Raw genomic sequence first — 14,531 nt, forward strand, 5'->3', positions numbered from 1 at the left:
CGGAGGTCCCGGATGTATGCCCCGCCCGGATCCGGAAGCTCTTTCCCCCGGGCTCTCCGGGGCATGTGCAGAGTGCCCGGCTCGCCCCCCCCCCCCCCGCGACGATGCTTCCTCAGGTCTTCGTGCTCTCCGCCAAGGGCGACCGCCTCCTCTACAAGGACTGTATCCTCCGCGCGCTCCGGCCAGGCAGGGAAGCAGCGCCCGGCAGCTTCGGGGGTGGTGGGCAGGGCCGAGGGGCCCCCGGGCGCAGGGGCGGGCTCTGATTCGGGAGCTCTGATCCCCCCTTTTTCCTTGACCCCCCCCCCCTCAGTCCGCGGCGACGGCGACTCCGAGCTGGTCGACACCTTTTGCCAGAAGATCGCCGCGCTGCCGGGGGACCAGGCGCCCGTGTTCATGGTAGAGAAGCGGGCGGGCGGGCGGGCGGGGGCTGTGTCGTGCAAGGGGAAGCGGGTCGCCGCTGACTGACACCCCTCTCCTCCTTCCTTCCTTCCCTCCAGCAGGCGCGCCAGGGACTCCACTTCGCCCACGTGCGCCACGCCGGGCTGTACTTCGTGGTGACGGTGCTGCCCAACGCCTCTCCTTTCGCAGCTGTCGAGTTCCTCAACCGGTGAGGCTGCTGCCTGCGGTGCACGAGGTTGGGCAGGGCGGGGCGCTGTGGGAACCCCCCCCCCCCTGACACCTGTACTCCCTCCTGCCTCCAGGCTGGTGACGCTCCTGCGGGACTATTGCGGCTCTCTGAGTGAGAAGACGGTCAGCCTCAACTTTGCGCTCATCTATGAGCTCCTGGATGAGCTCCTGGTAGGTGGGGTGGGGGTGCACCAGGCCCCTTTTGACAGCAAGCCAGCCGCCTCATGCAAAGAAATGGCACCTGCCACGAAGGCCAACCAGTGCAAAAAGCTCCAATATCAAACAAGGCCATGACAAATTTATAGCAGAGTTTCCACACAGAACACAGGATGAAATCCACCGCGTAAGCGGAAGAAGACACCAGAGGTGCCAACAGGCTCACACCCAGCTTCAAGGATCAAAATGTGTGGCACCTCATCAGGACAGTTGGGTAGGGGGGCACCATGGTCCCAAGCCAGAATAGGACCATTGCAGAAGGGTCCATTCATGCAAACCATTTTAAAAGGGTGGAGCCTGGCATTGGATCTGGTTCTGTCTGAAGTTGGGGTGAGGAGGCTACCACTTGAAACCCCCCCCCCCCATGGCCATTAATGGCTTTTCCTCTTAAGTGATTTCCTTTGATCAAATCTGTGCATGGCTAGTAATCCTGCTGCATAGATGCTTCCAGGTGTTTTCTTGCTTGGGGCACAAAGGGGAAGGGTAGGAGGGAACTGGTTGCACCCACAACTCTCCCCTCCCCTCAGGATTATGGCTACATCCAGACAACAGCGCCCGACGTGCTGAAGAACTTCATCCAGATGGAGCCTGTGCTCAGCCAGCCCTTCAGTCTTCTTGACCTCAGTACAGTGGGCCTGGTGAGTGGGGCTGGTAGTGGGAGACCCAGAAATGGGCTCCATGGGAGTGAATGGCAACCTGGCATTGAGGTCACCTAATGCCTTTTAGCTTCTAAAGACCTGCTCCTCATGAGAAGCCCCAGCTGCTAGATGAGGGAGACTTGCTTGCACAGCACAAGGCTGTGTATGTGGCCATGTGCTTCTGTCCAGTTATTAGGATCCCTTGGGCTGGATTTGTCATGCTTGGCCTGAAAATGCTAAGAAATGGCTCTGCTCTGGGTGCCTCTCTGCCGCTGCAGCCAAAGCCGCCTCCTGCTAGATGGGCAAAGTGAGGCTGCAAGGAAAAAGCAGGAAAGAGAGGGTGGTGGGTTCAGTGTTGAAACAGCCTATGCATATCACCTCTTCTAACACATTGGGTATGCCAGTCCCACTGCTAATTCCTCAAGCAGTATTGTCTACACTGACTGCCATTGATAATCTAGAATTTGGCACAGGGGCTTCTCCCAGCCACTGGCAAAATGGCTGACAGTGGTTGAAGGAGCTAAGGATCCACGGATCCAGCCCACTGGCTGAAAAATGGTCCCAACCCCAAACAACGGGCATTGCGTAAGCGCTCTGGGTAAAGTATATTGGTGACCTCTGCTTTTCAAGTATTTATTATGTTACAGTAATGTTGGGGAGCCATTGCTCTTTTCCTCTTTGTGTTCTGTAGCATCTTATTATGTGGATGTTGTGGCATTCTCCAAGATCTCACACACCTGTCACTGAGAGTCAGCAATAAGCTGCTTTGCTGTTCACAGAGTTGAGGATTCTTTCAGCTTCACAGGACTCAGATTAACATCCGTTTCCAATAATTATTATTTCTGGTGGATCCAGTTTGGAGCAGATACACAGCAAAGCAAAGTGGCTCCCAGTTGCGCAGCTGCCCGTCCTGTCCTGTCCCTGCGGGGGGAACAGGTAAGATGCCCCTTATCTTGAGTCACTCAGCAAAAGCTCCCCAAAGGTGCTGGCAGGGCTGGAGTTGTGCTGACTGCCAACAAACATTTATGATGCAACAAATGCCTGTCTCCCACCTGTAATCTGAAACCACGACTGTCATAATGCCATGGTATCAGCCTACACACCAAGTTCAGTTCTGGTTGTTGCACTTAGAATCCGAGAACTGTAGTTTGAATGTACCCCACGATCATTTAGGTCAACCTCCTGCAAGATAAATATTGCAGAGCTGGGAAACATTAGGAAAAGATCAACCAAAATTATCAAGCAGGTGGAGCGACTCCCCCGTGAGGAAAGTTGCTGTGTTTGGGGCTTGGTAGCTCAGAAAAAAAGGCAGAAGTGCAGAGTAAGGGGCTAAGAGGTTTTCTTGCTCTGGTGGTATCAGAACCCAAATGGCTCCCAGAAACTGGTGGAAGATTCATTCAGGCAAGCAGGGCACCTTCACCCGGCCAGAACCCTCCCCTGGCCCCCAACACAGAGAGCATGAGAGGGGGACTTGTTGTCATGCTTTGCCTGCCTGTGGGCTTCGGAGAAGCATTTGCCTGGTCACTGTGGGAACAGAATTGCAAAACTGTAGGGTTGGAAGGGATCCCCAAGGGCCCTACAATGCAAGAGCCCCAGCAGAGCTGTCCTGTCTCTTCCTCCAGAGTTCGCGGCCAGAGGTCTTCCTGGACGTAGTGGAGCGTCTCACAGTCATCATTGCAGCCAACGTAAGTCGAAAGCAGCGCCAGAGATTCCCTCTTGCCCAGCCCTTCCCTGAACCCACAGCACTGCCCAGGTGGAGGCCCTGAGACCTGTGCCTCTTCCCTCCAGGGAACCCCCATGAAGACTGACATCCAAGGAGAAATCCGCCTCAAGAGTTTCTTTCCTGGCTGCTCCGGTGAGTAAATGCCCTCACAGACATGTCCTGACCAGGGAGGGCAACCGCCAATTCGGACAGCTTCTGCTTGCGCCTCCCTTTCTCTGCCCATCATGAAGTGAAGTGCCTGGCTGGTTTTCAGAGGACACCACTTGCAGGGGCAGGTTTGTCCCAGGGGGCACTGGAGGCTCCTGCAAAGGATGGTGCAAAGTGACCAAGGAATCCATGCCATGTTTGGGGGGGGGTGCCTAGAAATAGGGAGTTCTGCTGCAGGGAGATGTGACCCTGGCCCTACTGTGAAGGTTCATTTCTTGAGGGAATGGGGGTTCCTCCCTCCCACTTTCCCACTAGGCAGGCCTTGGGCAAGTTAAGTGTACCCACTGCCCCATCACCTTTGGCAGGGCGACCTCAGTTGCAAATAAGCTGAAGGATAAAAACACAGCAGCCGTGAGGAAGAGAAGCGGCTACTTACTGCTTAGAGACACGAGGTAGCGAGGGCTCTCCTCCTCCCTGGGGGGAAATGCCCCTTGAGGAACCAGGAGAGCTCATGGAGGCTTTTCTCCCCTGCAGAGATGCGGGTTGGACTCACTGAAGAGTTCTGTGTGGGCAAGACTGAGCTGCGAGGTGAGTGTGCCCCCCAACCGCCCACCACAGAACCTCAGAACCTGCCCCCGCTAAAGCCTCTCTTGCTTTGCCCCCAGGCTATGGCACCGCAGTGCGCGTGGACGAGTGCTCCTTCCACAGCTCCGTCAAGCTGGACGAATTTGAGCGCAGCCGCATCCTCCGCGTGAACCCCAGCCAAGGAGAGGTAAAGGCAAGCGGGCGGGGGGCTGGCCCATGGGGACTGGGAGAAGCCCACCTGCTGAGCCCTGGCCTTCTTTGAGCAGCTGACTCTGATGCACTACCAGCTGGCGGACGACACCCCTGCGGCCTTGCCCTTCCATCTTTTCCCCACCATCAACCACGACCCCAGCGGCCGGTGAGTGGGCCTGGCTGCCACCTCAAGCAGCCCTCCAAGTGCCCTGGGCAAGGGGGGAGAAGGGGGTGGCCCCCAGCCCTGCCTCACCCTGCCCCTTTTCCGCCCCTGCAGAGTGCAGATCTACCTCAAGCTTCGCTGTGACTTGTCACCAAAAAGGTAGAGTCCTTCCCTGTAGTTTGGGGGGGGGCAAGCTAGGAAGGGGGCACCCACTTCACCCTGCTCTGCCCCACTTACGGATCCCATCTCTTTCAGCCACGCAGTGAACATCCACCTCCACCTGCCTGTGCCTAAGGCCACTCTAAGGTAAGGTGGGGGGGGGGGCTGCTGCTGCAAGGCCACTTCCAACATGGCAGGTGTTCTTGTGCCCCTGCTTGGTGCTCCCCCCCCCTCACAGCTGTTCCCCCACCCCCAGCCTCTCCCAGGAGCTGAGCAGTCCAGAGCAGTCCGCCACCTTCCAGCCCTCCACAAAGTCCATCGAGTGGGTCATTCCCAGAGTCCAAGGTGGCTCCCAGCTCTCAGCCCTTTTCAAGGTAAGGGGTTAACTGGTGGCCCCAGCAGTTGGTGCAGCAATGGAGGGGAGCCCCACAATGGTGGCCCTCCAGCTGCTGCCACACTCACCCGCCCCATCATGTGTGTCTGTTTTGCAGCTGGAGGTGCCAGGGCTGAGCCGGGCGCGGCTGCTGGAGCTGGGGCCCGCCAACCTCTCCTTTGAGGTGCCAGCACACACGTCTTCTGGTCTGCAGATCCGCTTCCTGCGCTTTGTGGGGCCGCAGCCAAGCCTCCCTCACCGCTGGGTGCGCTACGTGACCCACAGCGATTCCTACGTCATCCGCCTCAGCGCAGGGTAGAGGCATTAGGGCCCAACCGTGCAACACCCCTCGCCGGCCCCCGTCAAAGCAGACTCTTTGCAGGCACCAGAAGTTTTCCATAAACAGTTTTATTTCTCAGCCAACAGCTCCACAAAACCCAATCAAAAAGGAACAGCAGAACAGAAATAGCAGAATGGAAAGTGTCCCACAAGTGAGAGGAGCTGAGGCAAAACCTCAAATGCTACACAACAAAAACTGTCCCTGAGAAATGAGGGCAAGGAGAGCCCCCCAAGGCACCAAAACCAGATCGTCGATTAGACAAACAGCACTGGCAACAAGCAACTGAAGCCTCCAACCCCAGGAGGGGCAGCGCAGCATAGAGCCCCCTGAGAAACTGCGAGGGGGGGAGCCTACCTCAGGAATCCTGCAGGAAGAGGGAAGGCAGGTGTTAAAGGGAGCCATCTTGCTCTGCCCCACTCATCTCTCCTTTAAGAAGCCATTAGATAAGATCCTGCAGGCAAGGAGAGGCCTCAGCTCTGACTCCTGCGGACAAAAGCCAGGTGGGCCAGCTACCCATTCACTGCCTGCTGCACAAAGTGGAGTCACTCCAGCAAAGCCAAACGCAGCCCTTCCTCCCGCCCCCAAGAGGGAAACCAGAAAGTAGCTGAGGGGGTGCAAGGAGGAGCAGGTGCTGCAGGTCAGGCTGGCTGGGGCTCTCAGGGGACCTGGGGGCAGGCAGCTCCCCCCCCCCCATTGCCAGGGGCTTCTTTTCACCTTGCCAAAGGCGACCTCCTCCTCACTGGTCTCTGGCTCTTCCACCACCACCTCTCCCACTTCCATCAGGGTCAGCCTGTGAGGCAAAAACAGAGGCATGTCTTGGCACAGCAAAGGGACGTTTGCTGCCTGGCCATGCTGGGGGGATTAAAGCTTATTCTGGGGGTGGGAGAGGCAGTCTGGATGGCTCCAACCTGGTGCCTGCCCTGTCTCTGCCTTTCCACAGCTGCCCTGCAAAGACCGTCTGGTCACAGGAATCTCTCCCTGGATGCACAGACGCCAAGCATCTTGGCTTTATTGTAATAATGACTATTCATATTAATGAATATAACCCACAAACCCATAAAACAGCGTATAGAAAATCTTGTGTCACTTGTTCTTCTCTCATGGAAAACATTACTTCCACTTATTTAAATTGGCTGAGGCCTCGTGGTGAAACCCTATTGCCCAGTCTCCAGCTTGCAGCAACTCAAGGGCCCAGACAAGCTTACCGCCCCAGCTGCCAGCCTAGGCTGCCACGGTTCTTGGGCTGTGGCTGGCTGCGAGAGGCTTTGTGTCCCTGCTGTGGCCCCTGCGGTGGTTGGCTGAAAAGGCAGAAGAGAAGCAAGTCAAGCCGCCTGCAGGGAGGGTGCTAGCAAGCCCTAGCCCACCCACAGCCCAGCTCACCTCTGCACAAATTCCGACTCAGAGCCAGAGTCCTCCTGGCCCAGCAGCTGGGCAGCCAAGTGGCCTTTTTCCCGCAAGGTGGTGGATGTCAGCAAGGGGCTCTGTAGGCGGCTGCCAGAAGTGGAGGAGAAACTGGCATCGCTATGCCCAAGGGACTCTGCCAAGGCAGGAGAAACATGGCCATTTCCACTTCCAAGTCTGTAGCAGTACAACCACCACCACCCTGCCCCCCTCCATTCCGTCTCCCACCATCCAGGTGCCGCCTCTTGGCAGGTGGTCCAGGCTTCTGCTGAGCAGGTACATCTGGTGAGGGGGCTGCCTCCTCCTGGGGGCTCAGGGAGCGCTGATAGACCAGGAGCGAGGCCCAGAGGTGCTCCTCTCCACGTCGGAAGGACAGGTGCGCCTGGCTGATCTTCTTGAGATAGGACAGCCTGCCAGAGGGAGGAGCTGCATGAGGCTTAACAGCAGAGAATGGAGTCGAGGGGCACAGGGGCCTCCCAGCCTCCCCTCTTCCCTCGCAAGTCACTCACAGCAAGGCTTTGTCGGGAGGCACCAGCCGCGGAGAAAACTCGCTCAGCAGCTCCAAGAAGGGCAGGTGGACAAGGTCCAGCCTGGAGTCGGAGGCCACCGGCTCCTGGAAGGCAAACTTTATCCCATCCCTACGGCAAATGAAAGTGCAGCAGGGATGCCTCCTGGGCCTGGGGAGCCAGCCTCTTGGCTTGCCCCTCCCACACCCAGGAACTGGGCAAAGCTTCAGGGCAGAAGCAGCCACTTTGCGCCCAGGTCCATTGCTGCAGAACCCTGGAAAGCCACTGCCATTTGTTGCAGAGAGCACTGAGCCCCTGGACCAGCCAACTCTGGCTTCCCAAGGCCCACCCTTCCACCTGCGCAGCTGGCTTCCTGTCAGGCATTGGCTGCTCTTGGACCAGATCCTGCCCTCCCACTACTTCCCACACCCTGCAAGACAGGAAGAGAAGGCCTTGGCAGCAGCATCCTCACTTATGCAGAGTGACAAGGGCGGAGCGGTTCTGCAGCTGGTGCAGCCCGAAGAGCAGAGAGAAGCGCCGTGCCAAATCCCGGATCTCCAGGAAGGCGGCAGAGTGGACGCCTACAGGTCCCTGCTCCAGAAGCAGCTGAGTCAGCAACTAGGAGGAAGAGCAAGGGAGCGTCACCCAAGGCCTCTCCCCAACCTCTTGGCTCAAGGTCCTTCCCCCATTACCTGCTGCAGAGTGAGGAGCAGCGTGTGAGCCCATTCGGTCCGGTCAATCTGGCGGGTCTCATTCAGTGTCGCCTTGATGATGTCCCCGTAGTCATTGTAGGCCTGGTGGGGGCAGAACACTAAAGTCACTCCATTCCCAAGGCATAGGCTTAAGCCATAGAGAAACACACAGAAAGTTCTATTCCCTAATATGGGATGGGTAAGGAAGGGCAACAGTCCTAGCAGGCAGCACTCCTTGACTAGGGTCCAACTGGAAATGGGCTTCCAAACATCCTCTTGTGCCCAAGAGCCATGGCTTGTGCATTTCAAGTTTTGCTTCTGTGAACAATACACTGGCTGGCTATTTTGGTTAACTGCAAAGTCAGGCAGCTGGACAGCAGCTGGCAACCCGCTGGAGACACCTCAGGCCCGGCAAGCACAGCACTCATGGGCCATTGAGATGGGTCTGACTGGGCTCTGAAGGCTGCAAAGGGGCTGGGCTGTAGCACAGGCAGAGGGAACCTTTCCCAGCCATGTGCCTATCCCTCAATCCCCTGACATCACATTGTCAGGTGACCAAAAATATTTCTTTTCTTGCAGACATGCAAAGAGGTTTGTGCCAATCAGGATGGTGAATTTCTGCTCAGATTGTACTGGGGAGCTTCCCTGGGAATGTGCTGCTCTAGAGTAAGAGACAACTGCTTTGCTGGAGTAAGTGCATTGCAGAGATGAATGGACAGGCAGGCAGGCACATGTAGGCATGGTTGATAGTTGAGCAGCTAAGCAGGACTATCTGTGTTGGTGCTATTTGCCAAGCTAAAAGTGCTTCACGTGGGACATGCTAGGATGCCAGAAAGACCGGGTCAAAGACAGCTATTATTACAGTCCTCTGCTGACCATCACGTAGAAGAGAGAATCCCAGGGTTTGTCCCCAGGTGGATGCTGCACAAAGGTACCCCTGCCAACAGAACGCCCCTAGCCAGGCTCGACCAGCCTGGTGAGTAGTGGTGAGACTTTGGGTGAGGGAATAGGGTCTTTTAAATCTGCTGCTGCCTGATCATCCATGAGTTCAGTGCGCTTATGGCTACGTGCCTAATGCTTTGCACTTGCACCTGTGATCTTTGGAACTGTAACGCATATTCCCCATCCTCAGGGTGGGAAAAGAATCCCTTGGGAGCCTGGGAGGAAGAAGGTCCCCATCCTCTACCACCAGGCAGCTGCCCTGCATTACAGCTCCAGGTAGTGCCAAAAGCAACAGTCGTTCCCCCCACCGCAGCCCCCCAGAGCTGCACATGGAGGACCAGATGTGGGGGGGTCTCTTGGGGCCTTGTTGGGGAAGGAACAGCTAATCTGGCACCCAACCAGCTGTCCAGCAACATCGCTGAGCAAGAGGAAGGGGACCCATGTCAGAGCCAAGAGCCTGGGCACATCCGCCCGCCCCCACCAACCTTGGAGTAATGCTTGAAGATGTCTGAGGCAGCACTCAGCTCCAGGACTCCGTAGATAATGAGCTTGCAGAATCCGGCCAGCAGCTTGCGGCGCTGGTGCAGTTCCTCAATCTGGAGCATCTCATCCTGGCTGCCTGAGGCCAACAAGAGGAAGAGTGGGGGGGCTGCTCTGCCCAGGGGCCCCCTGCCCCCCTGCAGCCAGTGGCACCATGGGCCCAGCCCAATACCTTCGACCTGGTCGTGGTTGAAGACGTGGTCCACAAGGAAGCCAGCCAGCTGCGACTGCAAAGCAACATCTGGCTCGTACACCAGCTCCTGGAGCAGGCGGTGGCCCCCATACGGCAGTTGAGGGCCGAAAATCACGAGCAGGTCAGTCAGCACCACAAAGGCCTGGCAGGGAAACCAGAGAGTGAAAGTGAGGGGGCAGGGAGGGACATCACAGGATTCAGGAGCAAGTCCTAGAAAAAGGGGGAGGGGGCAGGAAAAGGGCAGCAAGCAGGGACACACTGCCTCTTTTCTGTACACCCCCCCCCCCCCGGGAATCAACAGGGAAGGCAAAGGGGAGGAGTAGCCTCTTCCTTGTCCCAGCAGCAACACTGCATTGCAGTTGTGGCTGGGGCAAGAAATCCATGCCTCCCCTCCTCCATGACTCCTGAGGCTGCTGCCTCCCAACCCCCCAAAACACCATTGCACACACTCAAATCAGCTGCAACAAATGAAACCATGAGTCACTCCTCCAGCTGCTTCCTTCTTGTAGTTTCCTGCCCTTTAGCAGGTTTCTGGAGCACCAGCTCCGTCTCCTGTGCATCAATGAAGTTATTGTCCCCAGTAACTGGTGTTCTAACTGTAATGTTGTCTCCCTCCCTCTCAGGATCTAGTTTAAAGATCTCCTGATCAGGTTTGTGAGACTCTTAGCAAACACATTCGTGCCAACTGCTGTGAGGTGCAGCCCATCTCTTGCCAGAAGTCTTTCCTCAAGAAGTGGAGACCATGATCCAAGATGCAAACCTTCCTGACATCACCTGCGCAGCCAGTGGTTGACCTCCAGTATTACCCTCTCTTTTTGGGTCACAACCTTCAACAGGGTAGATGAAAAGACCACCTTTGCCCCAAGGTCCTTCAGCTTCCTGCCCAGAGTATCAGAGTCCTTTGCTATATGCTGAAGGTTGTGTGGCAGTACTGCTTGTACCCACATGGATAAGAAGGAAGGGGTTGTGGCCAGTGGGCTTTGCAAGATTTGGCAACTTCTCTCTCTCATGTTGTGAAGGGAGAATGTGAACAAGAGATGAGCAAGCATCCCTGTGGCCAACAGCAGAAGCAGCCCAGCTCTTTTGAGTGTTTCATGAAGTAGGCAAGAGCCAAAATCCCTACTCTCACGGGGAACACAGGAACCCTGTCTCCTGCTCTTACCTGCTCCTGAACACCGGGGTCCATGTCCACAAGGTAGTTCTGACAGAGGGAGCAGAAGGAAGCCACTTTTTGCTTCAGGCTGAGCAGCTGCTCCTGGAAGGAGGAGTGGTGTCATGAGCGTGTGGTGGTGCAAAGGGAGACCCACCCTCTCTAAAAGCCCTGCTCACCTGTCTGGGAAGGGGGTCAGAGGCTGCGGTGGCGGCACAGAGATGGGACAGCTCCCAATAGAGTGAGAAGTATGAACAGGATATGGCAGAGATGACCACCTGCAACAAAGGAAGTCAGGCAGATATGGAAGTAGCCAAAGCAAGATCAAGAATTTTTGGGGTGGGAAGGAGCCTTCCACTCTGCAGCTGCAAGACTGCACCCACCCCCCAAAATGGGGGAAGGGAGCAGGATGTGGTAGCAACAATGAGACGACACACAGGCATGCAACTGTGGACACATGCTCATGTTCATCTCCACTTTTCCAGGGCACTCGTCAGTTCAAGCCCCTCTCTCCCTGCAACTCTGCAGTACCTGCTTGGGGATCTCCTCTGTGTCCACCGTGTGGCGCAGGAGTCGGATGCAGGGATCAAAGAAATTCCACGGGGTCAGGTCATGAGCACTGCAGACAAAAAAGCAAAGGACATTCCTAGTTATGGACCACAGGTATGACGTTTACGGCATGTAATGCCTTAAGAGAGAATATTATGAAAATGATATACAGGTAGTACATAACCCCAGTCAAGCTTGCAAAAATCTATCATTTGCCCGATAATAAATGCTGGAAATGTAAAGAAACTGAAGGTACATTCTTTCACCTTTGGTGGACGTGCCCAAGGATTAAGGCTTTCTGGGAAATGATATATAATGAACTGAAAAAGGTATTTAAATATACCTTCCTGAAGAAACCAGAGGCCTTTCTCCTGGGCATAGTCGGCCAATCGGTGTTAAAGAAGGACAGAATTTTCTTTATGTATGCTACAACAGCAGCAAGAATACTTATCGCAAAGCATTGGAAGACACAAGATTTACCCACTCTGGAAGAATGGCAGATGAAAGTGATGGACTACATGGAATTGGTGGAAATGACTGGTAGAATCCGAGACCAGGGAGAAGAGTCGGTGGAAGAAGATTGGAAGAAATTTAAAGACTATTTACAGAAGTATTGCAAAATTAATGAATGTTAGAATGATGTTTGATTAAAGTTAAGCGGTTTCTAGCTGTAATGATATAAAAGAATATGGAAAAATTGGATTTCTAAATAAGTAAAAATTTAATGTTATAATATATTAAGATTAAAGATCAGGATAATAAGGAGGGAAAGAAATTGCTGAATTAATTAATTGAATTGGAATACAAAAAAGGGAGGTATGAGGAGGTCAGGGAAACAAGGACATGAATGTAAGATATGGAAAGGTTGATTTTTTTATTTTTCCTTTTTTTTCTTTTTTCTGTAAGTGTACTTATTCTGTATTTTTCTTGTATTTTTATTTTTGTTTTTTAGTTTTGTATTTCTTGTTAAACTTTAATAAATATTTTATATATATAAAAAAAAGCAAAGGACATTCCTTGCCTCTTCCTTCCATGCAACAGAAACAGCATGGGGCTGCTCCAGAGCAGCTGAGGGAGGGTCTGAAAGGCTTGAGTTGGGACGCTAGCCAGGATGGGGCCTGCAAAACAACAGGACGGCCTGGTTCTCTCCCTCCTCCCTGTGCTCACCTGTGCAGGATGGCAATGCGTTTGAGAGTGGTAGCCACACAGTACACATCTTCATTCTCCAGACAGCCGGGGGACTGAATAGGAACCAAGAGAAAGAAAACCTAATTGACCATGCCCGTTTCTCCTCCTCCGTGATCATTGCAGTCTTTTGGGCTTCCATGGACTGCAATGACAGAGATGCCCTGTCTATCTGTGAAGCAGGAAAGCAACCCAGTACCTCAACACTCTCACAGTCTCCTATGTGGAAGAGGGAGAAGTGAAGGAAAAGCATTGCTCCATACATGCACTGCCTAACCCAGCCACCAACCTCCGCTGCACCCACCCACCTGTGGTCTGGCCACTACCTGCCCACTGACCATTCCCAGCTGCCACAGCCACCACTACTCTGTACCTGGAACAGTTCAGTCTCCTCATGCTGGAATTTATCCGCCAGATGGTCCACCAGACGACTGCGGGCAAAATCTGCACGGCTGTAGAAAGCCAGTTCTGGAGAGCAGAGCATGTGCAGAGTCCTGGAAGTAGCCTCCAGCACTTCGGAGTCTGTGTGCTTTTCCATCACCTCCCACAGCTGGGCCAGCAGCAGCTCTAAATGCTTGGGGAAGCGCAGCAGCCTGGTTGAATGGCAGCTCTGGACTAGGGGGAGAAGGCAAGCCCAGCCCCACACCTAAGCCCTGGTCTGGCAACGGGAAGGGGGCAGGCGCAGGGCTCCCTCACCTTTTCTAGACGGCCGCTGCTGTAGAGAGTCAGGTCAAAGTAGCGCGGGACCTCCAGCAGATAAAGCACCTTTTCGGCATCAGCTGAGAACTGGCCAGAGGGAGCGGAGAGAAGGGACATTCAGGCTCCCGCCTAGCCAAGAGGAGCCATGAACAGGAGGGCACTGCCCAGGGCAAGGGAGACCATCTTGTCTGCATTTGTTGAAGCCAAGAACGTCAAGTGCCATGAACCCAGACCCCAACAGGGAGGGACACGTCACCCCAGAAGGCTTCCATGCCCCCTCCCAGTAACACAGAGGGAGGCCCCCATCCCTCACAGGGCTCACCTTAGCCAGCAGCAGGGGCAGCAGGGGGATGAGGTGCTGAGTGAGTCTGAGGCGATCCTCCACTTGCACCTTGCGCTCCCGAGCAGAAAGCACCTTGTAGAGAAGAAAGGATGGGAAGCATAGCCCAGTGGAGGGCAGGAGATGAGCTAAGAACACCTCAGGCGGCCACCCTGACCCTTCCTTTACCTTCTTCCCAGAGATCCGGCCAACAGGTGGCTGCCCCTCTGTGGCCTGTCGCACACTGGCTGCCAAGAACATGATGAGGCTGTTCTCCTCTCGGTCTCCGAGGCCTGTGGAGCAAGGCGGCAGCTGAGCCAGGGAGCGAGGCGGCTCACCCAGGCAGTTCTGAAGGCCCTTTGCTGGCCAGCGCAGTGCAGTTGTTCCACACAGTACACCTCATACACTGTCCGTGTCTGGACTGCCCTTTAAACCCACCTCAACATTGGTGAACTGCAACTTCCATCATCCCTGGTCATTTGCCATGCCTGCTAGGGCTGATGGGAGTTGTAGTTCACCACCTTGTATGTTCCCCACTCCAACTTTAGCCTACCCTGTGAGAAGTCTCAAAGGAGAGGCTTCATTTCACCAGCAGCCATTATGTCTCCATCTCAACTTGTGTGAAGGTAAAAAATAGGCAACTAGACTGAACACTGCTCCTGCATCTCTTCGCAGCCAGAGAAACTGCTTAAAACTGCCAACATGCAAACCACTCCACCTCCTCCCCTGGCACCTTTGGAAGCAGCCAAAGGAGGGCGGGACATGTACCTGCTAGGAATGTGTCCAGGCGATGCTAAAAATGACAAGCAGGTGTCCGATTCAAGGTAACCCCTCCCCTTCCATGATTCTACTCAGACCTTGCAGTTGTGAGCTGATCACTGAAGAGCTGGGTGGGACCACACCAGATTGAAAGTTTTCACCTTAGACACTTTACTGGCAGACGTGTCCAGCAAGAGCCAACATCCACCCCCATCACGCATGCAAGCTGGGCAGAGGTGTCAATGCTCTTCACTGCTTCCAGGTGTCCCTTCACCCCCCACCTGTTCCTCACCTTCCGCAGGGGGATCCTCCAGCAGAAGCCCAGTCAGCAGCTGCCAGTCCTTCAGCAAGGCAGCCGCACAGTCCCACAGGCTGTCCACCAGGTAGCTGGCATGGTCATGGAACTGTGTGGGGAGAGCAATGTCATGCCCCT

General features: G+C 55.0%; 2 protein-coding genes across 5 annotated transcripts in view; one reads left to right on the forward strand and one right to left on the reverse strand.

The window, feature by feature from the left end:
* AP4M1 (adaptor related protein complex 4 subunit mu 1) lies at positions 1-5,289 on the forward strand. 2 transcript variants are annotated; one of them, XM_081194820.1, is made up of 15 exons: positions 1-162; positions 311-396; positions 498-607; positions 702-798; positions 1,371-1,481; positions 2,337-2,417; positions 3,104-3,166; positions 3,270-3,336; positions 3,886-3,939; positions 4,017-4,123; positions 4,203-4,294; positions 4,406-4,450; positions 4,547-4,597; positions 4,707-4,824; positions 4,942-5,289. In XM_081194820.1, the coding sequence occupies exons 1-15, from the start codon at positions 105-107 to the stop codon at positions 5,140-5,142; spliced, it is 1,341 nt and encodes a 446-aa protein (XP_081050946.1). In that variant the 5' UTR covers positions 1-104; the 3' UTR covers positions 5,143-5,289. The 2 variants fall into 2 exon arrangements, with proteins under 2 accessions (XP_081050946.1, XP_081050947.1); XM_081194821.1 differs by having other exon boundaries at positions 501-607.
* The window catches only part of STAG3 (STAG3 cohesin complex component), a 25,915-nt gene continuing 16,599 nt past the window's right edge, over positions 5,216-14,531 (reverse strand). For 2 of the 3 annotated variants that reach the window (XM_081194818.1, XM_081194816.1), the window contains 18 exons: positions 14,391-14,502; positions 13,529-13,632; positions 13,343-13,435; positions 13,018-13,107; positions 12,695-12,895; positions 12,304-12,377; positions 11,119-11,206; positions 10,767-10,865; positions 10,600-10,692; positions 9,417-9,579; positions 9,190-9,323; positions 7,763-7,864; positions 7,543-7,688; positions 7,074-7,202; positions 6,793-6,974; positions 6,544-6,700; positions 6,369-6,461; positions 5,216-5,953 (listed from right to left, as the gene is read on the reverse strand). In XM_081194818.1, the coding sequence (XP_081050944.1) occupies positions 5,581-5,953; positions 6,369-6,461; positions 6,544-6,700; positions 6,793-6,974; positions 7,074-7,202; positions 7,543-7,688; positions 7,763-7,864; positions 9,190-9,323; positions 9,417-9,579; positions 10,600-10,692; positions 10,767-10,865; positions 11,119-11,206; positions 12,304-12,377; positions 12,695-12,895; positions 13,018-13,107; positions 13,343-13,435; positions 13,529-13,632; positions 14,391-14,502 (2,433 nt within the window). In that variant the 3' untranslated portion in view covers positions 5,216-5,580. The remainder of the gene's footprint in view (positions 5,954-6,368; positions 6,462-6,543; positions 6,701-6,792; positions 6,975-7,073; positions 7,203-7,542; positions 7,689-7,762; positions 7,865-9,189; positions 9,324-9,416; positions 9,580-10,599; positions 10,693-10,766; positions 10,866-11,118; positions 11,207-12,303; positions 12,378-12,694; positions 12,896-13,017; positions 13,108-13,342; positions 13,436-13,528; positions 13,633-14,390; positions 14,503-14,531) is intronic. The other variant, XM_081194817.1, reaches the window with a different exon arrangement.

The sequence above is a fragment of the Podarcis bocagei genome (assembly GCF_964188305.1).
Source record: "Podarcis bocagei genome assembly, chromosome: 5".
Lineage (NCBI taxonomy): Eukaryota > Metazoa > Chordata > Lepidosauria > Squamata > Lacertidae > Podarcis > Podarcis bocagei.